Source organism: Hyla sarda, chromosome 9 (assembly GCF_029499605.1).
Source record: "Hyla sarda isolate aHylSar1 chromosome 9, aHylSar1.hap1, whole genome shotgun sequence".
Classification (NCBI taxonomy): domain Eukaryota; kingdom Metazoa; phylum Chordata; class Amphibia; order Anura; family Hylidae; genus Hyla; species Hyla sarda.
Genome location: NC_079197.1, coordinates 103884585 through 103908884, shown reverse-complemented (window position 1 = coordinate 103908884; position 24300 = coordinate 103884585). Strand labels below are relative to the sequence as shown.

General features: G+C 45.0%; 2 protein-coding genes across 11 annotated transcripts in view; one reads left to right on the top strand and one right to left on the bottom strand.

The window, feature by feature from the left end:
* The window catches only part of SEPTIN6 (septin 6), a 77214-nt gene extending 63762 nt beyond the window's left edge, over window positions 1-13452 (bottom strand). For 6 of the 8 annotated variants that reach the window (XR_008848049.1, XM_056541175.1, XM_056541173.1 and 3 more), the window contains exon 1: window positions 13298-13451. Coding sequence is in view for 7 of the 8 variants with exons in the window: in XM_056541175.1 (XP_056397150.1) it covers window positions 13298-13327 (30 nt within the window). In the remaining variant the exon portion in view is untranslated. Of the gene's footprint in view, window positions 1-5715; window positions 5740-13297 lie in introns of those variants that run through there. The other 2 variants (XM_056541172.1, XM_056541178.1) reach the window with 2 other exon arrangements.
* A 90-nt stretch (window positions 13453-13542) lies between these two features.
* Window positions 13543-24300, top strand: part of SOWAHD (sosondowah ankyrin repeat domain family member D) — a 53673-nt gene continuing 42915 nt past the window's right edge. Inside the window, exons 1-2 of one of the 3 annotated variants that reach the window (XM_056541180.1) lie at window positions 13543-13678; window positions 21097-21181. The gene's annotated coding sequence lies outside the window, so the exon portion shown is untranslated. Of the gene's footprint in view, window positions 13679-21096; window positions 21182-24300 lie in introns of those variants that run through there. The other 2 variants (XM_056541182.1, XM_056541179.1) reach the window with 2 other exon arrangements.

The following is a 24300-nucleotide window of genomic DNA, read 5'->3' as shown; positions in this document are numbered from 1 at the left end:
AGCAGACTCAGGGAGGAATAGGAGTCATGCAGCGTGAGGACTCGCCACTTCCAAAACACAGGATGAAAAACCAAGTGAGCAACAGATAGAAGGTATTTTGAGAGAAATATAGGTGCTAGACACAAAATTTATATATGATCAGGATTAGGTACCAAGTAACATACAATTTTTTTTTTTTTGTGGGTTATAAAAGGAACTTAAAGATATTCTGAACCAATAGGGTCCCTTATCCGAGCAGGACCTGGCAATGCATTTTATGGGCAGCTCAATGATTAGAAATAGGAACCGGGAAATTATGTGCCCCCTGTTGGCAAGGTTGCACTGGAATTATACACCTGCTAGCAGTTAACTGTCTGTCTACTCAAACAATTTAATATACCAGAGACTGAGTTTTTTTTTATGAAAACATTTATTTTAGAAAAAAAATCTGTAGAGGCCCAGACTAATCCAGTGAACATGCATGCCTCAGGGAGGACTGTTCACTTTCTATTAGAGCACAGAGGACAAAAACTGTCAAACACACATTGCTTGACACAAAAAACTAGCATTCAAGATCTACATTTTTGGCGCAAGCGTTATTTCTGTACTAACTTGCAACTGTGTTTTGCGCAAAAATGTGAAGCTTTTTAATGTTTGGTTCCTACAGAGATTGTGGGACAAGGCACCCTCATACTCAGGATCAGTGAGGGTGTTCAATCTAAGCTATTCCTTCAACCCCTTAGGGACAGAGCCCATTATGACCCTAAGTACGGGAGCAAATCTGACCTCTATCACTTTATGCATTAATAACTCTGGGATGCTTTTACTTATAAATTTGATTCCAAGGTTATTTTTTCATGACATTCTACTTTACGTTAGTGGTAAATGTTCGTCGATACTTGCATCATTTATTCAAAAATGTTGCATTTTTCTAACTTTGAAACTCTGCTTCTAAGGAAAAGGGACATGTCAAATTACATATTGATTCACATACACAATATGTTAACTTTATGTTGGCATCATAAATTTGACATGTTTTTACTTTTTTAAGACATCAGAGGGCTTCAAAAGAATAGCCGCAATTTTCCACGAAAACTTCTAAAATCAGAATTTTTCAGGGACCAGTTAAGTTTTGAAGTGAATAGGAGGGTCTTTTTTTGGAAATCCCCTATAATGGACCCCATTATGAAAACTGCACCTCTCAAAGTATTCAAAATGACATTCAAAAAGTTTGTTAACCCCTTTTAGGCGTTTCACTGGACTAGCAGCAAAATTAAGGAGAAAACACTAACATGTCATTGTAGCCCCATTTTTTTCATTTTTACAAGGGGTAAAAGGTAAAGAGGCCCCCCAATCTCTCGAGTAAGGAAATACCTCATATGTGGATGTAAAGTGTTCAGTAGGTGCACTAGAGGACTCAGAAGGGAAAAAGCGACAACGGCATTTTGGAGAGCAAATTTTGCTGAAATAGTTTTTGGGAGGCATGTCCCATTTCGGAAGCCACCATGATGCCAGAACAGTAACCCCCCCCCCCACATGGCACACTATTTTGGAAACTACACCCCTCAAGGAACGTAACAAGGGGTAAAGTGAGCCTTAACACCCCACAGGTGATTGACAAACTTTAGTTAAAGTGGGACTAAAAAAATAAATAAAAATTCTTCAATAAAATGCTGGCGTTACCCCAAATATTTCATTTTCACAAGGGGTAATAGATAAATCCCCCAAAAATGTGTAACCCCATATGTGGATATAAAGTGCTCTGCGGGCAAATTACAACGCTCAGAAGAGAACAGAAGGAGCACCATTGGGCTTTTGGAGAGAGAATTTGTTTGGAATGTAAGTCGGGGGCCATGTAAGTTTACAGAGCCCCCCATGGTGCCAGAACAGTGGAAACCCCATCCCCCCCCCTCGTGACCCCATTTTGGAAACTACACCTCTCACTGTCATTTTACAGAACTTTGGAACAGTGGGCTGTGCAAATTAAAAATTAAATTTTTCATTTTTACGACTGTTCAAAAAATCCGTCAGACACCTGTGGGGTGTAAATGCTCACTACACCCCTTTTTCGATTCTGTGAGGGGTGTAGTTTCCTGTGGGTGTTTTTTTTTGTGTTCATGTCAGAACTGTTGTAACTATCAGCCACCTCTGTGCAAATCACCAATTTAGACCTCAAATGTACATGGCGCTCTCTCACTTCTGAGCCTTGTTGGGCATCTGCAGAGCATTTTACGTCCACATATGGGGTATTTCTTACACATTTTGGGGGTCTTTTTCTCCTTTTACCTCTTGTGAAAATGAAAAGTATGGGGCAACATCAGCATGTTAGTGTAAAATAGATATACCGTATTTATCGGGGTATACCACGCACCGGCCTATAACACGCACCCTCATTTTACCATGGATATTTGGGTAAAAAAAGTTTTTTACCCAAATATCCATGGTAAAATGAGGGTGCGTGTGTGCGCGTGTATACCCTGATATACCCCCAGGAAAGGCAGGGGGAGAGAGGCCGTAGCTGCCCGCTTCTCTCCCCCTGCCTTTCCTGGGGTCTAGAGCGCTGCTGTCAGCCCTTCTCACCCCGCCGCTGCCCGTTCTGTCCCCCTGACTATCGGTGCCGGCGCCGACAGCCAGGGGGAGAGAAGGGGCAGCGGCACCCATTGCCGGCGCCGCTGCCCCGTTGCCTCCCCCATCCCCGGTGGCATAATTACCTGAGTCGGGTCCGCGCTGCTGCAGGCCTCCGTCGTGCGTCCCCAGCGTCGTTGCTATGCACGGCGCGGCGCACTGACGTCATGCGCCGCGCCGTTCAGCGCATAGCAACGACGCCGGGGACGCACGACGGAGGCCTGGAGCAGCGCGGACCCGACCAAGGTAATTATGCCACCGGGGATGGGGGGAGGCAACGGGGCAGCGGCGCCGGCAATGGGTGCCGCCGCCCCTTCTCTCCCCCTGGCTGTCGGCGCCGCTTCTCTCCCCCTGGGGGTGAGAAGGACCGACAGCAGCGCTCTAGACCCCAGGAAAGGCAGGGGGAGAGAAGCAGGCAGCGACGGCCTCTCCCCCCCTGCCTTTCCTGGGGCGGTATCGGCGTATAACACGCACACAGACTTTAGGCTAAAAATTTTAGCCTAAAAAGTGCGTGTTATACGCCGATAAATACGGTATATATTTTTTTTTACACTAACAGGTATGTGTAAGACCCCAACTTTTCATTTTCATAAGGGGTAAAGGAGAAAAATCCCCCCAAAATATGTAACGCAATTTCTCCCGAGTACGGAAATATCCCATATGTGGCCCTAAACTGTTGTCTTGAAATACGACAGGGCTCTGAAGAGAGAGCGCAATGCGCATGGCCTAAATTAGGAATTTGCAATAGGGGCAGACCCGGATACAAGGATGGAGCTTGTCTCCACCAAATCCCTATGGCAGTGTTTCCCAAACAGGGTGCCTCCAGCTGTTGCAAAACTCCCAGCCTGCCAGGACAGTCAATGGCTCCGTTTAGGAAACACTGCCGTATGAGACTTTTTCATTTTTATTGGGGGGGGGGGGTGTAAGGGTGTATATGTAGTGTTTTACTTTTTATTTTGTGTTAGTGTAGTGTTTTTAGGGTACATTCACATGGGCGGGGGTTCACAGTGAGTTTTCCGCTGGGAATTTGAGCTGCAGCGAAAAATTTGCCGCAGCTCAAACTTGTAGAAGGAAACTCACTGTAAACCCTGTACAGCTGTTGCAAAACTACAACTCCGAGAATGCACTGACAGACCGTACATGCTGGGAGTTATAGTTTTGCAACAGGTGGAGGCACACTGGTGGGGGAACAATTTAGTTAGGAAACAGACTCTAGCTCAGCGATTCCAACCCATGTGCCTACAGCTGTTCCAAAACTACAACTCCCACCATGCACCGACAGCTGAAAGGCATGCTAGGTGTTGTAGTTATGCAACAACTGAGGAACAACAGTTTGGAGACCGCACGATTCTGTCGCCGCTGCACCATGCCACCGCCGCTTTGCCGGCCATGCTTCATTTGTTTCCCCCACTCTGCCCGGACTTCAATCGGTGAGCAGAGTGGCGGAAATTGAACTTTTCCCGATCGTGACCCGATTGTCCCAGAATCGCCAACGATTCCGACGATCGCCAACATATGGCGGGGGGGGGGGGGGGGGCGGGGAGGGTCTGAGGACCCCCCTTAGCATTGCCATGGGATGCCTGCTAATAGATATCAGGAGGCATCCTGGTCCGATCACCACCCAGCAAGCGGTGGTGATCGGAAATAGAGGGCGCACAGGTAGAGGGCATGATTACAGCGCAGCCAACAGGACTAAGTATGTATAACTCCCTGCCCAAGGGACTACTTATGGGGGGGCAGCAGGGAGACTTCATATCCTCACTATCCCTGAGGGCAGGAATGTCCCCGAATATAGTGAGGATGAAGATTGTACCTTATATAACGCACTGCCACACGTTATATATGGTAAAATCTGATGCTTGGTTCCCTTTAAAAGCAAAGAATATAAAATATTATGCAACATGTGAAAACAAGAGCTGCAGAGTTTACTTGCACGTCATTTGAAGAACTCCTTACTAAATCCAATTATAATGCAGTTATTTTAGTCATGGTTGAGGCCAGATGGCTGAACACTGGCAGGATATGAGACCACAGCAATAGATCCATGCTTATATTTCTACGCTCTGTAAAAATACAAGACAGAATTATAACTGAGAACATTCCTGCTCCAATGCATTTCATTATAGAGAAACCAACACATGATATAAAAGTCCAGCACTCTGAAATATCTATGTAGAACAGGAGATGCAATATATGAGACATTACAATTTGGCCATTTCTACATGTCAGATCTAATGCTTTGCAAAATCCATATTCTACCCAAAGGCAATACAACTATTTACTGCTAAATCCTCTTCCCTGAACTAATTGAAAAGGACAGCAAGGTCGATGCTGCAATGCCACAGCCAAAACAGGATCTTCTCTGCTAAGTTATATCAGTGGAATACAGAGAACAATCCATAGTGCTTAACAGCAATGGGATTGAAGCTGAAGTTTTATTTTATTGTTCTGACTAGTCAGAAGCCATTTAATTTGTACAGTACACACACATTATATATATATATCTCAAGAACTTATTCAAACTTGGGAATAAAACAACCCTTAAATTCCATGTGAGATTACAGTGGTGTACCTATAGTGGTTTCTGTTGTGTCCAGGTCCCTTGGTCCACAATAGGCCCCCTGACCCCACTGCTACCCCCTAGGGCGGTTTCCAACAGTTCAATATGCTTTACAGTGAATGCTGATTATGATACAGCGCAGTATTCGATTAAGCTGTGTAATTTTTGTGAGAATTACCAAAAAAAAAAAAAAAAAAAACAATTGCACCTCTTTATAGAGAAAGCATTTTTGGTTCCATTTTATTTGGGAATTAATTGTAAGATGATGAGAATCTTTAACTTCCCTTCATGAAAAACTGGAAATGTGTAGCCCTATCTTTGAGTAGTATACATGCATCATGCGATCACAAGTACCTAACTAAGAACCAAGATTATGAATATTCTACTGTACAAACAAAAAAGAGAAAATTAGATTTTCACAACACAAATCCAGAAGCACAGAGCATGGCTGTCAGCCCGATCATCATGGCTATTTTCCATTACACAGTTCCTATGCCCCCGCCACGGCCAGCTTTCCTAACAAGACATAGCATTGCTGAAGGATACAGTACCTGGCACATCAGGGTTAGCGCCAGTGAGGAGATCAAATTCTGTCCTGCAACATCAAGGAAAGTGTTCCCAACATCACACAATGTAATCCAGTCGCATTCTTGGCTCTAAAGGTACGGCCAAGGAGAGGAGTCCTTTCGGAAACACTGTTCCTTCTTTTTGCATCAGTTCTATTTTTCGCTACAAAAAAAGAACACTAAGTAACTAACCTATTTTAGTTACCATCCATCTTAATTAACCCCTGCTGTAAGGGGGGGGGGGGGGGGGAGGAGGGGGAGGCCATCTCAAATCAATTTCTTGTGGTTGCAGCCACTCGTGGGTTGCAACATGGCCCCATTCACTAACATTACCTGCAATGCAGCATGATCCCAGCAGTGCAACAAGCAATCTTTTGCCCCTTAACCCATGTTGTGGCCAAAGTGACCATGCAGCACTAACTCTGTTGTTGTGATCCGGCAGCAACTGCTCAATTTTCCGGTAGCTCCATTGCAGGCACATGAAGCATTACACATTGTTGTGACGGGTCCTCCAAAGTGACTCAACTCTGGCTAAATATACCAGTAATGAAACGTGAAACAACCTATTGCTTCTAGGGACATACTAAACAACTAGTCTTTTATTGGGGTTGCCAGGCATGGTTTCCATAACAATCTCTCAGATGACTTTAAAAGGGGTACTCAAGATAGCAAAAATTGTTAATATTATGTCTCCTTATGGTCAGACCAACTGTATTGTAATATACACCTATTTCCTGTAATGGGATGGTTTAGCTTTTGGAATTACTGTGACAGGCAGTAGTGAAGAAAAACCTGCCATCCTTTGTCCATTACCGCCCCCCCCCCCCCCCCCTTCCTCCCACGACAGAAATCAAATGCCACTTTGTCCTAGGTTACAGCATCCTTGCCTTGTAAGCCACTCTCCTCTCTGGCATCATACCAAAAAGACATGCCCCCTTTCTAACATTGTCCAACCAAGTCACCCCTTTCTATCATAGCTCTTCAAGCCACACTCTTCTGAAATAACAGCAAGCCATGCCCCCTTTTTAACCCATCTCGGCAGAGGACTGCGGGAAAATGTAATTTTAATAGGGTGTGCAGGAGGAAGGAGATGGAAGAAAAGGAGGGCAGTGCATCAGGGAGTAGCGAACGGTGCCTCAGAAACAAGGCAGGGGGGACTATGTAAAAACAAGTGTTTTTTTTTATTTTTTTTTTTAGTACCTGGATAACCTCTTTAAAGGTACATTCACACTAAGCAATGGCCCATGTCGGCAGCAAACAACTTCTTTTGCAGATTCCGTTGAAAGAATAAAAATCTTTAATCTTCAGCCAGAATCCAATTTGTCATCGATAGTTCCACTCAGGGCTGTGGAGACGGACGAAATTTTGGGTACCTGGAGTCGGAAAAAAAATGCACCGACTCAGACTCCTACTAAATTTAGATTGGAATAAAAAAAAATGTCCCAATTCACAAAAAGTTATAATTAATGACTTCTCTACTGTAAGAATAAAGACCAATGCATGCAGTGCCTCACGTAACCGCAAAATGAACCCGTTAAGTGACCGTGAAGAAGCATGCTTTTCGTATGCTGCACTGTATGGCACGCAACGCAGAATTAGGAGTGGCAATACTTATATTTTCCATAGTGTTGTGTTCTGCTGTTACAGGGAACCCATGGGTAACCTAGCCTCTCACTGATAAGGGATTAAGTAAATATGTTTTTTTGCAGGACTATAGACACTTGTATAAGTGAAGGGAATGGAGGGTCAATAGTTCAAGACTGAAGCTGTAAACCATTGGAAAAACTGCTGCCATTCAGCTAAGGCTATAAAAACTTGTAAACTCTGATTGTTAGGTTAACGCCTTAAGGACCCTTGACGTATGCGTACGTCATGACCCCCTGGTACTTAAGGACCCATGACGTACGCGTACGTCATAGAGAATTCCGGCCCTCGATGCGCCCGGGGGGGGGGGGGGGGGGGGGGGGGGTGGGTCACATGTTTGCGATCGCTGCAAATCGCAAGTGAATTCACACATGCGATTGCGGGTCATTATGGGTCTATGGTGACCCGGAACATAAGGGGGATTGCGGTTGTTTAAGACACCGACGATGCCCCTGAAGGGACAGGAGTGAGGTGGCAGGGGTGCCCCCCCTCCTATCCCTGCTATTGGTCGTATAGACGCGACGACCAATAGCAGATCGGGGGCAGGAGGGGGAGTTACTTTCGGTTTCCCCATTCTGCCCATCCACAATAGGCAGGACAGGGAAACAGACAGGGACCAGCGCCGAAGGTCACTTACCGATCTGCAGAGGCTGCGGGCGACGGTGGATCCTACGGAAACCAGCGAGTTGCCTAGCAACATCTGGAGGGCTACAGTTTGAGACCACTATACAGTGGTCTCTAAAACTATAGCCCTCCAGATGTTGCAAAACTACATCTTCTGCGATCAGTACATGCTGGGAGTTGTAGTTTTGCAACAGCTGGAGACACACTGGTTGGAAAATACTGAGTTAGGTAACAGAACCTAGCTGAAGGTTTTCCAACCAGTGTGCCTCCAGCTGTTGCAAAAGTACAACTCCCAGCATGCACGGTCTGTCAGTACTAAAAAGTTGGGGGCTACACCAGCTTGTTAGTGTAAAAAAATAAAACATTTTACACTAACATGCTGGTGTTGCCCCATACTTTTTATTTTCACAAGTGGAAAAAGGAAAAAAGACCCCCCAAAATTTGTAACACCATTTCTCACGAGTACAGAAATACCCCATATGTGGGCGTAAAATGCTCTGCAGGCGCACAACAAGGCCCAGGAATGAGAGCGCACTATGTACATTTGAGGCCTAAATTGGTGATTTGCACAGGGGAGGCTGATTTTATAGCGGTTCTGACAAACGCAAAAAAAGAAATACCCACGTGATCCCATTTTGTAGAAACTACACCCCTCACGGAACTTAACAAGGGGTATAGTGCGCCTTAACACCCCACAGGTGTTTAATGAAAATTCTTCAAAATTGGATGGAAAAATGAAAAAAAAAAAAAAAAAACATTTTTCACTAAAATGATGGTGTTACCCAAAATTTTTCATTTTCACAAGGGAAAATAAGAAAAAAAAGCCCCCCAAAATTTGTAGCCCCATTTCTTCTGAGTAAGAGCATACCCCATATGTGTGGATGTAAAGTGCTCTGCGGGCGAACTACAATGCTCAGAAGAGAAGGAGCGCCATTGGGCTTTTGAAGAGAAAATCTGTCCGGAATTGAAGGCCACGTGTGTTTACAAAGCCCCATAGTGCCAGAACAATGGACCCCCCCCCAACATGTGACTCCATTTTGGAAACTACACCCCTCACGTAATGTAATAAGGGGTACAGTGAGCACAGGTGTCTGACAGATTTTTGGAACAGTGGTCCGTGAAAATGAAAAATTAAATTTTTCATTTGCACAGCCCACTGTTCCAAAGATCTGTCAAACGCCAGTGGGGTGCAAATACTCACTGCGCCCCTTATTAAATTCTGTGAGGGGTGTAGTTTCCAAAATAGGGTCACATGTGGGGGGTCCACTGTTCTGGCAGCACGGGGGACTTTGTAAACGCACATGGCCCCTGAATTCCATTCCAAACTATTTTTTTTCCCAAAAGCTCAATGGCGCTCCTTCTCTTCTGAGCATTGTAGCCAGCAGAGCACTTGACGTCCACACATGGGGTATTTCCATACTCATAAGAAATGGGGTTACAAATTTTGGGGGGTATTTTGTCCTATTATCCCTTGTAAAAAAATAAATAAATTTGAGGGAAAACTAGCATATTAGTGGAAAAAAAAAAAAAAAATCATTCACACTTTAACGAAAAGTCGTCAAACACATGTGAGGTGTTAAAGGGGTATTCCAGGCCAACATTTTTTTTTATTTAATCAACTGGCTCCGGAAAGTTAAACAGATTTGTAAATTACTTCTATTAAAAAATCTTAATCCTTCCAATAGTTATTAGCTTCTGAAGTTGAGTTGTTTTCTATCTAACTGCTCTCTGATGACTCACCTCCCGGGATGTGACATCATCATTGAGCAGTTAGACAGAAAACTTCAGAAGCTAATAACTATTGGAAGGATTAAGATTTTTTAATAGAAGTAATTTACAAATCTGTTTAACTTTCCAGAGCCAGTTGATATATATAAAAAAAGGTTTTGCCTGGAATACCCCTTTAAGGCTGTTACGTGCCTTGAGGGGTGTAGTTTCCAAAATAGTATGCCACGTGGTTTTTTTTTTTGCTGTCCTGGCACCAAATTTTTTTTTTTTAATACACTTCATTAGGAGGAATCATTAGATTCCTCATACAGATCAATGCAATTCTATTGAACTCCACTGATCTGTGTTCATTTGGTTGGGCCAGGCTCAATCAAATGCAGATCTATGGGGGCAGTCATGAATGCAGAGGTAAGCCCTCCGGTTACCTCCACAGGGGATCGTGCTGCGGGGGCGGGGATGTGGGGGTCATCTAAAAAGGTTAATAGCCGGCCATGGTGAGTGCCGCATGCAGGGCTATTAGCGGAGGCCACCGGCATCTGAAATCAGTCGGGGGCCGTCAGGTATGTAGCAGGCTTGAGTCAGGAACCCGCTCTGTACACCCTGAGCGCCGGTGTGAAGGGCAGACTTGCGTCCCATGAAAGTCTGAGCCTGCTCCTCCCGTCAGTCTGCACCTCACACCGGCATTGTAAAAATAAAGTTGATCCGGCCCTGTTAGCCCGATACAGGGCTAAATGTATAAAAAAAAAAAATTCACCTGCCCAGCACCCAAAACTACATGTCCCGGGCGTCGGGCGATAGGATTTCCACATCCCTGCTCATATGCGGGGGAAATTTTGTCCTATTCTGACCCTTATTAAAAAACTTTCTTATTTCTCCTTATATGGGCCTGTATGAGGGTAAATTTTTTGCACACCGATCTATAGTTTTTAACAGTACCATTTTTGTTTTGATGAGACTTTTTGACGGCTCGAGTTGCAGTTAGTTACTAACTACAACTCCCAGCATGCCCTGACACAGCCTGTGGCTCAGCAGCTGCCCCAAATGAAAACTACAACTCCCAGCATGTTGGATTATGTAGTAGTATATAGTATACAGTCGGGATCAAAAGTTTGGGCACCCCAGGTAAAAATTTGTATTAATGTGCATAAAGAAGCCAAGGAAAGATGGAAAAATCTCCAAAAGGCATCAAATTACAGATTAGACATTCTTATAATATGTCAACAAAAGTTACATTTTATTTCCATCATTTACACTTTCAAAATAACAGAAAACAAAAAAAATGGCGTCTGCTAAAGTTTGGGCACCCTGCAGAGTTAATATCTTGTACTGCCCCCTTTGGCAAGTATCACAGCTTGTAAATGCTTTTTGTAGCCAGCCAAGGGTCTTTCAATTCTTGTTTGAGGTATCTTTGCCCATTCTTGTCTACAAAAAATTCTTCCAGTTCTTTGAGATTTCTGGGCCGTCTGTCACGCACTGCTCTTTTAAGGTCTATCCATAGATTTTCAATTATGTTGAGGTCAGGAGATTGTGAAGGCCATGGCAAAACCTTCAGTTTACGCCTCTCGATGTAATCCCCCCGTGGATTTCGAGGTGTGTTTAGGATCATTATCCATTTGTAGAAGCCATCCTCTCTTTAACTTCAGCTTTTTTACAGATGGCATCAAGTTAGCATCCAAAATTTGCTGAAATTTTATTGCATCCATTTTTCCTTCTACTCGTGAGTTGTTCCCTGTGCCACTGGCTGCAATACAACCCCAAAGCATTATTGATCCACCCCCATGCTTAACAGTTGGAGGTTCTTTTCATTAAATTCTGTTCCCCTTCTCCAAACGTACCTTTGCTCATTCTGGCCAAAAAAGTTCAATTTTAACCTCATCGGTTTACAGAACTTGTTTCCAAAATGCATCAGGCTTGTCTATATGTTCATTTGTAAAGTTCAAGCACTGATTTTTGTGGTGAGGACGTAGAAGAAGAGGTTTTCTTCTGATGACTCTTCCATGAAGTCCATATTTGTACCAGTATCTCTTTATAGTGGAATAGTGTACCACAACTCCAGTGTCTGCCAGATCTTTCTGGAGGGATTGTGCAAACGTGGGTTTTGAATTGTTTTTCTTACAATCCTGCGAGCTGTTCTGTCTGATATATTTCTTGGTCTTCCAGATCTTGCTTCAACTTCCACTGTTCCTGATGACTGCCATTTCTTACATTCCGAATAGAGGATATTGACATCTGAAAACGTTTTTCTATCTTCTTATAGCCTTCTCCAGCTTTGTGAGCATCAACTATTTTCAGTTTCAGATTTCTAGACAACTGCTTAGAAGAACCCATGGTGCTGATTGTTGGGGCAAGGTCAGATGAGTCTGGGCATTTAAAACCTTTGAGATTGACATCACCTGGTCTTCCCAGATGATGACTGAGAACAATCCATGACACTGGCAGGTCTCAGCTTTGCAAAGGGGGCAGTGCATGCTATAAATTCTGCAGGGTGCCCAAACCTTAGCAGACGTCATATTTTTTTTTGTTTTCTGTTATTTTGAAAGTGTAAATGATGGAAATAAAATCTGGACTTTTGTTGACATATTATAAGAATGTCTAATCTGTAATTTGATGCCTTTTGGAGATTTTTCCATCTTTCCTTGGCTTCTTTATGCACATTAATACAAATTTTTACCTGGGGTGCCCAAACTTTTGATCCCCACTGTAGGTCAGTATTTCCGAGCCAGGGGTGCCTCCAGCTCTTGCAAAACTACAACTCCCAGCATGCCCAGGCAGCCGTTGGCTGTCTGGGCATGCAGGGATTTGTAGTTTTGCAACAGCTGGAGGCGCTCTGGTTGGAAAACACTGGTATAGCATATGGTGCAACATTCTTGGAGTTGGAGGATTGGTTGGATAAATTCCAGCCATTGCATTGCCGGTAATTTTAATATAAAAATACCGGCAGGGTGGCCAAAATACCAGCCAGGTGGCAACCCTACCATGACGGCAAGTTATACACAACTTATGGAAAGCGATTTTTCAATTGTAAATGATGGTGCAGTGCAAGCAGTTTTGGGGATAACCATCCAATATGGATAAGAGATACAGGAGATATAAGCCCCATACTGTACACAAGATATACACATATGCAAATGTACAACCAAAGCGTTTATGAAGAACGAAGATGAATGGGAAAAATCCCCTCAGAGAACAAACAGTGAAACCCATCAAACTGACAAGTCATGGGCAATGTCAATGGATGGTGGCAGCCTCGTGCCCCTGGTATATACAGACTGGCTGCACCTGCTAGCAGAACACTTCCCGGGGGCTTCCTCATCCTCCCCCTATGCCATGCAGCCTACACATTGCCAACGCCCTGCCTGGCAGCTGAGCTGGTGCAGCAGAGCCGCTACCTTATGTACCGGGGGACGCTGCGCCCCACAACCGCTATGTGTATAAGGGAGAGATGCGCTGCACACACCGCCGCTGCTCCTCACACATGACGACACGCGGGAACACACACATATATACACATTTACATATATACACGTATGTACGGCGCTGCTCCAGAGACGCGCACCCCGGCTGCACTCACCATCTGCCGAGCTATCTCAGTAGCCGCCATGGTCAATCCCTCAAAGAAACTGAACAGGAAACCTACAAAGAGAAACTGTTACAATCTGGGCGCTACCAATGGCTGGAGGAGGGGGAGGCGCCCCTCACACATTATAGTTCCTTTGCTCCTAGGAGCAGGTGCAGCAAAACTTATGTCGCATAGAATACACGACATTTCAGTAACGGAAGCAGTCTCCTCTATGTAGTGTTATCGATTAGTTTAAGAGGAAGGGGAATATAATTAGGAAAAATGAACCCCTATCTCGAGCCAGTGGACTCTTCCTTTTTTTCCATTGAAATGTCATTAAGATTTGACTATTGAAAATGTGAAGCGGCGTAAGGTGCAGAGGAAGGAAGGATGGTGGGGAGGTTTATACTGAAGGATGGATGATGGGGAGGTTTATACTGAAGGATGGATGGTGGGGAGGTATATACTGAAGGATGGATGGTGGGGAGGTTTATACTGAAGGATGGATGGTGGGGAGGTTTATACTGAAGGATGGATGGTGGGGAGGTATATACTGAAGGGTGGATGGTGGGGAGGTATATACTGAAGGATGGATGGTGGGGAGGTATATACTGAAGGGTGGATGGTGGGGAGGTATATACTGAAGGATGGTGGGGAGGTTTATACTGAAGGATGGATGGTGGGGAGGTATATACTGAAGGATGGATGGTGGGGAGGTTTATACTGAAGGATGGATGGTGGGGAGGTTTATACTGATGGATGGATGGTGGGGAGGTATATACTGAAGGATGGATGGTGGGGAGGTTTATACTGAAGGATGGATGGTGAGGAGGTTTATACTGAAGGATGGATGGTGGGGAGGTTTATACTGAAGGATGGATGGTGCGGAGGTATATACTGAAGGATGGATGGTGGGGAGGTTTATACTGAAGGATGGATGGTGGGGAGGTATATACTGAAGGATGGATGGTGGGGAGGTGTATACTGAAGGATGGATGGTGGGGAGGTATATACTGAAGGATGGATGGTGGGGAGGTTTATACTGAAGGATGGATGGTGGGGAGGTTTATACTGATGGATGGATGGTGGGGAGGTATATACTGAAGGATGGTGTGGAGGTTTATACTGAAGGGTGAATGGTGTGGAGGTTTATACTGAAGGATGGATGGTGGGAAGGTGTATACTGAAGGATGGATGGTGGGGAGGTTTATACTGAAGCATGGATGGTGGGGAGGTTTATACTGAAGGATGGTGGGGAGGTTTATACTGAAGGATGGTGGGGAGGTTTATACTGAAGGAGGGATGGTGGGGAGGATTATACTGAAGGAGGGATGGTGGGGAGGTTTATACTGAAGGATGGATGGTGGGGAGGATTATACTGAAGGATGGATGGTGGGGAGGATTATATTGAAGGATGGATGGTGGGGAGGTTTATACTGAAGGATGGTGGGGAGGTTTATACTGAAGGATGGTGGGGAGGTTTATACTGAAGGATGGATGGTGAGGAGGTTTATACTGAAGGATGGATGGTGGGGAGGTTTATACTGAAGGAAGGATGGTGGGGAGGTATATACTGAAGGATGGATGGTGGGGAGGTATATACTGAAGGATGGTGGGGAGGTATATGCTGAAGGATGGATGGTGGGGAGGTTTATACTGAAGGATGGATGGAGGGGAGGTTTATACTGAAGGATGGATGATGGGGAGGTATATGCTGAAGGATGGATGGTGGGGAGGTTTATACTGAAGGATGGATGGTGGGGAGGTATATACTGAAGGATGGATGGTGGGGAGGTATATACTGAAGGATGGATGGTGGGGAGGTTTATACTGAAGGATGGATGGTGGGGAGGTTTATACTGAAGGATGGATGGTGGGGAGGTTTATACTGATGGATGGATGGTGGGGAGGTTTATACTGAAGGATGGATGGTGGGGAGGTTTATACTGAAGGATGGATGGTGGGGAGGTTTATACTGAAGGGTGAATGGTGGTGAGGTATATACTGAAGGATGGATGGTGGGGAGGTATATACTGAAGAATGGATGGTGGGGAGGTTTATACTGAAGGATGGATGGTGGGGAGGTATATACTGAAGGATGGATGGTGGGGAGGTTTATACTGAAGGATGGATGGTGGGGAGGTTTATACTGAAGGATGGATGGTGGGGAGGTTTATACTGAAGGATGGATGGTGGGGAGGTTTATACTGAAGGATGGATGGTGGGGAGGTTTATACTGATGGATGGATGGTGGGGAGGTATATACTGAAGGATGGTGTGGAGGTTTATACTGAAGGGTGAATGGTGTGGAGGTTTATACTGAAGGGTGGATGGTGGGAAGGTGTATACTGAAGGATGGATGGTGGGGAGGTTTATACTGAAGCATGGATGGTGGGGAGGTTTATACTGAAGGATGGTGGGGAGGTTTATACTGAAGGATGGTGGGGAGGTTTATACTGAAGGAGGGATGGTGGGGAGGATTATATTGAAGGATGTATGGTGGGGAGGTTTATACTGAAGCATGGATGGTGGGGAGGTTTATACTGAAGGATGGTGGGGAGGTTTATACTGAAGGATGGATGGTGAGGAGGTTTATACTGAAGGATGGATGGTGGGGAGGTTTATACTGAAGGAAGGATGGTGGGGAGGTATATACTGAAGGATGGATGGTGGGGAGGTATATACTGAAGGATGGTGGGGAGGTATATGCTGAAGGATGGATGGTGGGGAGGTTTATACTGAAGGATGGATGGAGGGGAGGTTTATACTGAAGGATGGATGGTGGGGAGGTATATGCTGAAGGATGGATGGTGGGGAGGTTTATACTGAAGGATGGATGGTGGGGAGGTATATACTGAAGGATGGATGGTGGGGAGGTATATACTGAAGGATGGATGGTGGGGAGGTTTATACTGAAGGATGGATGGTGGGGAGGTATATACTGAAGGATGGATGGTGGGGAGGTTTATACTGAAGGATGGATGGTGGGGAGGTTTATACTGATGGATGGATGGTGGGGAGGTTTATACTGAAGGATGGATGGTGGGGAGGTTTATACTGAAGGATGGATGGTGAGGAGGTTTATACTGAAGGGTGAATGGTGGTGAGGTATATACTGAAGGATGGATGTGGGGAGGTATATACTGAAGAATGGATGGTGGGGAGGTTTATACTGAAGGATGGATGGTGGGGAGGTATATACTGAAGGATGGATGGTGGGGAGGTTTATACTGAAGGATGGATGGTGGGGAGGTTTATACTGAAGGATGGATGGTGGGGAGGTTTATACTGAAGGATGGATGGTGGGGAGGTTTATACTGATGGATGGTGGGGAGGTATATACTGAATGATGGTGTGGAGGTTTATACTGAAGGGTGAATGGTGTGGAGGTTTATACTGAAGGGTGGAAGGTGGGAAGGTGTATACTGAAGGATGGATGGTGGGGAGGTTTATACTGAAGCATGGATGGTGGGGAGGTTTATACTGAAGGATGGTGGGGAGGTTTATACTGAAGGAGGGATGGTGGGGAGGTTTATACTGAAGGAGGGATGGTGGGGAGGATTATATTGAAGGATGGATGGTGGGGAGGTTTATACTGAAGCATGGATGGTGGGGAGGTTTATACTGAAGGATGGTGGGGAGGTTTATACTGAAGGATGGATGGTGAGGAGGTTTATACTGAAGGATGGATGGTGGGGAGGTTTATACTGAAGGAAGGATGGTGGGGAGGTATATACTGAAGGATGGATGGTGGGGAGGTATATACTGAAGGATGGTGGGGAGGTATATGCTGAAGGATGGATGATGGGGAGGTTTATACTGAAGGATGGGTGGAGGGGAGGTTTATACTGAAGGATGGATGGTGGGGAGGTATATGCTGAAGGATGGATGGTGGGGAGGTTTATACTGAAGGATGGATGGTGGGGAGGTATATACTGAAGGATGGATGGTGGGGAGGTATATACTGAAGGATGGATGGTGGGGAGGTTTATACTGAAGGATGGATGGTGGGGAGGTATATACTGAAGGATGGATGGTGGGGAGGTTTATACTGAAGGATGGATGGTGGGGAGGTTTATACTGATGGATGGATGGTGGGGAGGTTTATACTGAAGGATGGATGGTGGGGAGGTTTATACTGAAGAATGGATGGTGGGGAGGTTTATACTGAAGGGTGAATGGTGGTGAGGTATATACTGAAGGATGGATGGTGGGGAGGTTTATACTGAAGGATGGATGGTGGGGAGTTTTATACTGAAGGATGGATGGTGGGGAGTTTTATACTGAAGGATGGATGGTGGGGAGGTATATACTAGGTGATATGCTGGGGGTTAGACTGGAGGAGGGTTAAACTAGGAGATATACTCTAAGGGTATGTTCAAATCCGTGATGGGAATTCCGTACAGTGGCCCTTATTTAGGGTGAGTTCACACCACGATTTTGCTATACGGTTTCGGCATACGGTTTCATAAAAAAGAACGTATGCAACCATACAGAAAACCGTGCCCATAGACTTCCCATTCAAAACCGTATGCACTATATTGCAAACGGTTGTCTCCGTTTTTCAAGCCATATGGTTTTTTACTTTTTTTTTTCCGGACAGAAAACCGTGGCCTACCACGGTTTTTGGTCTGGGTGAAAAACCGTATTAAACCGTATATGTTTTTTTTTAACATGGGAGTCAATGGGATCTGTACAGAACCGTATGTGCGTACGGTTCCATCCAGTTTTCACCATATGGTTTTTGACTTTCCACAGTTTTTTTTTCTTGGAATTGAAAAGTGAAAAGTTCAAAACGTATACGTTTTTTTCTTAAAAAAACATGCAACTGGACATCATTTTTAAAAGCGTATACGGTTTCCAACCGTATACAGATAAAAATTTGTACACACGTTTTGATACAGTTTAGTCAGTTTTGGAGGAATCTGTTTTTTTTAAATCAAAAACCTGATACAGGAACTGTAGTGCAAAAACGTGGTGTGAACTCACCCTTACTAAGAGTGGGGTGTTGGTTTCTTTGTGGGTTTTAATGCCCTACAATATTTTTTTGCACTTTTCCCTACATTTTGCTTTTTATTGTTTTTTTACACCTGTTCTGATCTGTCTGGTTTTCCTCAGCTGAAATCCACCACATTTTCTGTGGAAACCTTAGTAAATATGTTGGGTTTTTGTGAAAATGTCAGGAACACGCCCCTTTTCAGTGACTATGCCCCCTATTCCCGACGGTCATGCCCCTTTTTCAGGTTTTCTTAGTGAAATGAAGAGTTAGTCGGGGGGGGGGGGGGGGTTAAATTCTGGTGCAAATTATGGCGCAGACAGAATTTCTAGCACAATGCGCCAGAATCTGGCGCACAACCCGACAAGACATGTTGGGTTTGCAGTAGTAAATGTGGGCCAGTGAACGTTAGCATCAGTGTGAATGGGTCTTCTGCGAGACCCATTCACACTGCGGAATTTCAGTAGCGGACATTTCCGCCGCTGAAATGGTTCCGCGCAAAGAAAGAACATGTTCATTCTTTGCACGGAAGTCCACGAGTACTGCATAGCCATCAATGGTAATGGCGCAGTGTCGCGCGGTCTTACCGCCGGCTGCCAGGCTGAAACTCCACTCTCTGAATTCCGCAAGCGGAGATTCAGCGACATATCTGTAATGTGAACATACCCATACTGGGAGATATATTGAGGGATATAAAGTGATCCCCCGACCTGCGATGGCCCCAACATACGATAATTTCCACATGCGATGGCCTCTCAGAGGCCATCGCATGTTGAAGGCAGCATCAACATACGATACTTTTGTATGTCGGGGTCATCGCATAAACGGCTATCCGGCAGCGCAGACTACTTCAGCTGCCACCGGATAGCCGTTTAAGGTGCCCCGTGTGGACCGGTGATGGTCACTCACCTGTCCCCGACATTCCGGATTGTCCTCTTCGGGCTCCGTTGTCATCACGTCGTTGCGCACACCGTCCCATCATCCAATAGGAGCGGCGTGTGCAGCATGTGATGACGGCGATGAAGAGCGATGATCCTGGCCAGCAGAGACAGTCCGGAGTGGCGGGGACACCACGGGGAAGCGGCGACAGCGATGAAGGGCGACATCCAGGGCAGCGGTGACGGTCCGGAGCGGCGGGGTCAGATGAGTATAACTTTCAATACTTTACATTGCACGGATCCCTCAACATACTATGGTTTCAACTAACGATGGTTCATTTGGAACAAATTACCATCGGATGTTGAGGGACCACTGTACTGGTGTTATACTGGTTTCATACCAGGGCCAGACTGCGACTGAAAATAGGCCAGGGCATTTCAGAATAAGCAGCCCATTTTTTGGTGGGGTTCTGACTGCTGAGATGCCCACCGATTACCTCAGTTCAGGTGGCTCTCCAGCTGTTGTAAAGCTTTAAAAGAGAAGTATCATGTAAAAAAAAGCTCTCCTTCACAGCGGCACGTCACGACCCCCGCCCGAAGCAGGGGCCACCAAACCTCCTCCATATAGTTCTATGGGAGAGCCGTTTGGCTATCTTCGGCTTTCTCATAGAGCTATATAGAGGGGGCTTGGTGGCCCCCGCTACGGGTGGGGGTCGTGATGTGCCGCTATGAAGGAGAGCAAGGGCTCCAAACAGGAGATCGCGAGGGGCCCCAGTGCTCGGACCAGCTGCGTTCCAAAACTTATCCACTATCCTCTGGATAGGGGATACGTTTTTTTACATCATACTTCTTTAATTCCCATCATGTCTGGAGATCATTAGGCATTATGGGAGTTGTAATTTTGCCTCAGCTGGAGAGCCACAGATTGGGGTACAGTTTAATCCATCATCACTGCAGAATTTGCACTGCAGAAGAGTCTGACGCCTGAACATTGTTGGCTCCTCACATGATCAGCAGATCCTCTGTATGAAGACAATTATTAATAATTAATACTGCTAAACACTGTGCCCCCACAATACAATCCTGACACACATTGTATCCATATTAATACTGCCACACACCATACCCTTAATACTAATACTGCCACACCTTGTATTTTCTCACTGTCTTCCTACATCCTCCTCTTTCTGACCCCTCTGTCCTCCTCAATCCTCCTCTTACAGACCTCTCTTTCCCAGTGGCGTTGCGACCCGGGTGACACCAACCTATTGGGGTGACACCAACCTAATGGGATGACGCCAAGACGCTCCGCAGCTCTGCCTCCTACCTAATGCTCCCCCCCTGGCAGTAGCACCCTCATCATCCACCAGCAACACCCCCCCCCCCCCAGCAGTAGCACCTCCATCAGCAGATCCTGTTGGTGGATGATGGCGGTGCTCCTGCCAGGAGGATGATCCTGCCGATGGATGATGGGGGTGATACTGCCAGGGGGATGGCCAGTAGCACCCTCATCATCCTCCAGCAACACCCCCCCAGTAGTAGCACCCCCATCATCCACTAGCAACACCACCAATACCCCCCTCCCGTGGTAATAGCATCAGCTAACGGATGTTGAGGGGTGTTACTGCGGTTGTGGTATTATATTCAGAGGGTGCACTGTATGGCAACGTTATATTCAGAGGGCGCAGTTTGTGGTAGTATTATATTCAGAGGGTACAGTGTGTGGCGGTATTATATTCAGGGGTACAGTATGTGGCAGATTTATATTCAGAGGGTACAGTATGTGTTGCTATTATGTTCAGAATGTACAGTGAGTGGTAGTATTCAGTGGGTATGGTGTATGGAAGGTTTATAATCAAAGAGTATAGTGTATAGTAGTATTATATTTAGAGGATACAGTGTCTGGCAGGTTTATAATAATACTTGTTTTCATATAGAGGATGAGAATGCGCTGACATAGTGAGGAGCCATCTGGGCGTCAAGTTCTGCAGAGAAAAGATTTAGCTGGAACAAGTCCTGGCGGTATGTACCATCTGAATTAGATAAGGGAAGACTATAGAGAAGACTGTCAACTGTAGTCACTGATACCATTGTACATTCTCCTCTCTATGTTCTATCAGAGCTGTAGTTGCTTGTCAGTTCTACAGTTATGGTGAGTGAAACTACAACTCCCAGCATAACCTTACCACTGCATAAAGGGGTACTCTACTGGAAAACATTTTTTTTAATCAACTGGTGCTACAAAGTTAAACAGATTTGTAAATGACTTCTATTTAAAAATCTTAATCCTTCCAGTACTTATTAGCTGCTGTATAAGCGATTCACAGGAAGTTCTTTTATTTTTTAATTTCTTTTCTGTCTGACCACAGTGCTCTGTGCTGACACCTCTGTCCATGTCAAGAACTGTCCATAGTAGGAGCAAATCCCCATAGCAAACCTATCCTACTCTGGACAGTTCCTGACATGGACAGAGGTGTCAGCAAATAGCACTGTGGTCAGACTGGAAAGAACTACACAACTTCCTGTGGAGCATACACCAGCTTATAAGTACTGTAAGGATTAAGAATTTAAATAGAAGTAATTTAAAAATCTGTTAAACTTTCTGGCACCAGTTGATATAAAAGAAAATGTTTTCCAGTGGAGTACCCCTTTAAGTGGATCTACTGGGGATATACTGGGATACATACCTGGAGATATACTGGGGATTATACTAGGAGATATACTGGGGTATTATACTAGGAGGTATACTGTGGGAGATATACTAGGTGATATAGTAGAGACTGGGGATGATATATGGGTGGGGGGGGTGGTTGGGTCTGCCATTATGGTACTTACACCCTTGGATATTAGTCAGTGAATAAAGGGGATCTACTAGGGGATATACTAGGGGACCTTAACTAGAGAATATAATGGGGTGGTTATACTAGGGGATATACTAAAGGGTTGTACTAGGCAAGGGGGGGGGGGTTACTGCCACTGTGGTATTTACAGTTGTTTATTTTTTTTTCTTTTACTATCCAGCAGGCCATAGCGTGGTAGTTGTCTGTATAAATATAAGATTTAAAAATGCATGTGGTAAATGCCTTTTCTGAGGGTCTGTTTCCCCAGTTTCCCAGGAGACCAGCGGGAGCCTCCGTCAAACAGCGTGTTTAAACATTTGCCGGACCTGGGGACCAACCCCATCAGAAAAGGTTTTTACTGTGCAAAGTTTTAAATCATATTTATCCAGATTACCATTGTGCTATGGGCTGCATGGTGACACTTGAAATTTAGCTCTGGTGGCCTTTCATTTCTCTTTATCATCTCTGAGATGTTTCTACACCTTTATTGGAGTCACTTGTGGTAAAGTCGGGTGACTGGACATGGAAAGACACACCCCTATAAAAGGTCTCACAGCTGACAGTGCATATCAAAGCAAGAACCTAGCTATGAGGTGAAAAGAACTGCCTGTAGAGCTCAGAGACTGCGTGGAGTAACAGATCTGGAAATGGGTACAGAAATTTTTCTGCTAGAAGGTCCCAAGAGCACAGTGGCCTACATAATTCTTAAATGGGTTGTCCAGTGATTTTTTTTTTCTTAATTTAATGTGCCCAGACTGCCCCATTAAAAAAAAAAAAAACCTTTAACTCCCCTCCCTCACTGCCTGGTAGCCTCTTGTATCAGGACACCCCGTCTGCAGCCAGTGACATTGCTTTACATGAAGCTCCAGATTGTAGCGTCTGCAGCTTTGGGAACTGACTGTGCCATTTGCCAATCACTGGCTGAGACAGTATACCGCTACAGGTGGGGATTAGTTGAGCGGTGCTGTGAAGTCCCGTCTGCAGCTTTGGCCGGCTGTAGGGAAGAGCAGTCCTGCAGTGACCAAACACAGACCAGGCACCTCATACTGCAGGAAGAGAGGTAGGTTAAGGTTGTATTGGACAGTCTGTCCACATTAGATTCCCATGACAACCTCTTCAAATGGAAAAAGTTTGGAACAACCAGGACTCTTTCTAGATATGGCTGCCACACCATACTAAGTAATTGCGGAGAAGGGCTTTTGTAGGAGAGGTGAGAAAGAAACCAATAATCATTTTGGCTCTAAAGATCTTGGGCGAGATTTATTAAAACCTATGCAGAGGAAATGTTGTCCAATTGCCCTTAGCAACCAATCAGATTGCTTCCTAAAAATGAAAGAAGCAAGCTGATTGGTTGCTATGGGCAACTGGGCAAGTTTTCCTCTGCACAGGTGTATAGATAGGAGAAACTTCCAGAAGGTCAACAATCACTGCTGATATATCGGCTTCATGGCCAGAAAAAAGGCTCACCTCAGTAAAAGACAAGTGAAAGCTCACCAGAAGTTTGCAAAAAAGCACCCAAATGACTCTCACTATTTAAGAAACAAGATGCTCTGGTCTGATGAAACCACAATTTAACTTTTCAGTCTTAATTCTAAGTGTCATGTCTAAAGGAAACCAAGCACTGCTCATAACCTTCTCAATACCATTACAGTGAAGCATAGTGGTGGCAACATTTGGCCGTTTTATTTACCAGACAGGGAGGCTGGTCAGGGTTGATGGAAAGCTAAATGGAGCAAAGTACAGAGAAATTTTGGTGGTCTTTTTTCATTTTCACAGACCACTGTTCAAAAAATATGTCATACACCTGTGGGGTGTAAATGCTCACTGCGCCCCTTGTTACATTCTGTGACGGGTGTAGTTTCCAAAATGGGGTCACATGTGGGGGGGGGACCACTGTTCTGGCAGCATGGGGGCTTTGTAAACACGCATGGCCTTCAATTTCAGCCAAATTCTCTCTCCAAAATCCCAATGGTGCTCCTTCTCTTCTGAGCCCTGTAGTGCACCCACAGAGCACTTTACATCCACCAATGGGGTATTTCCCTACTCAGAAGAAATTGGGGTTACACATTTTGGGGGGCTTTTTTCCTATTACACCTTGTAAAATTAGAAATCTGGGGTAACACCAGCATTTTACTGAAAAAAAAATCAAATTTTTCATTTTCAAGTCTAACTTTAACAAAAATGTGTCAAACATCTGTGGGGTGTCAAGGCTCACTATACCCCTAGTTATGTTTCTTTACAGAGAATATTGAGACTAATCCAAACTTTTAGGATGTGTTTCTGAAGAGTTTGTGAATGGCT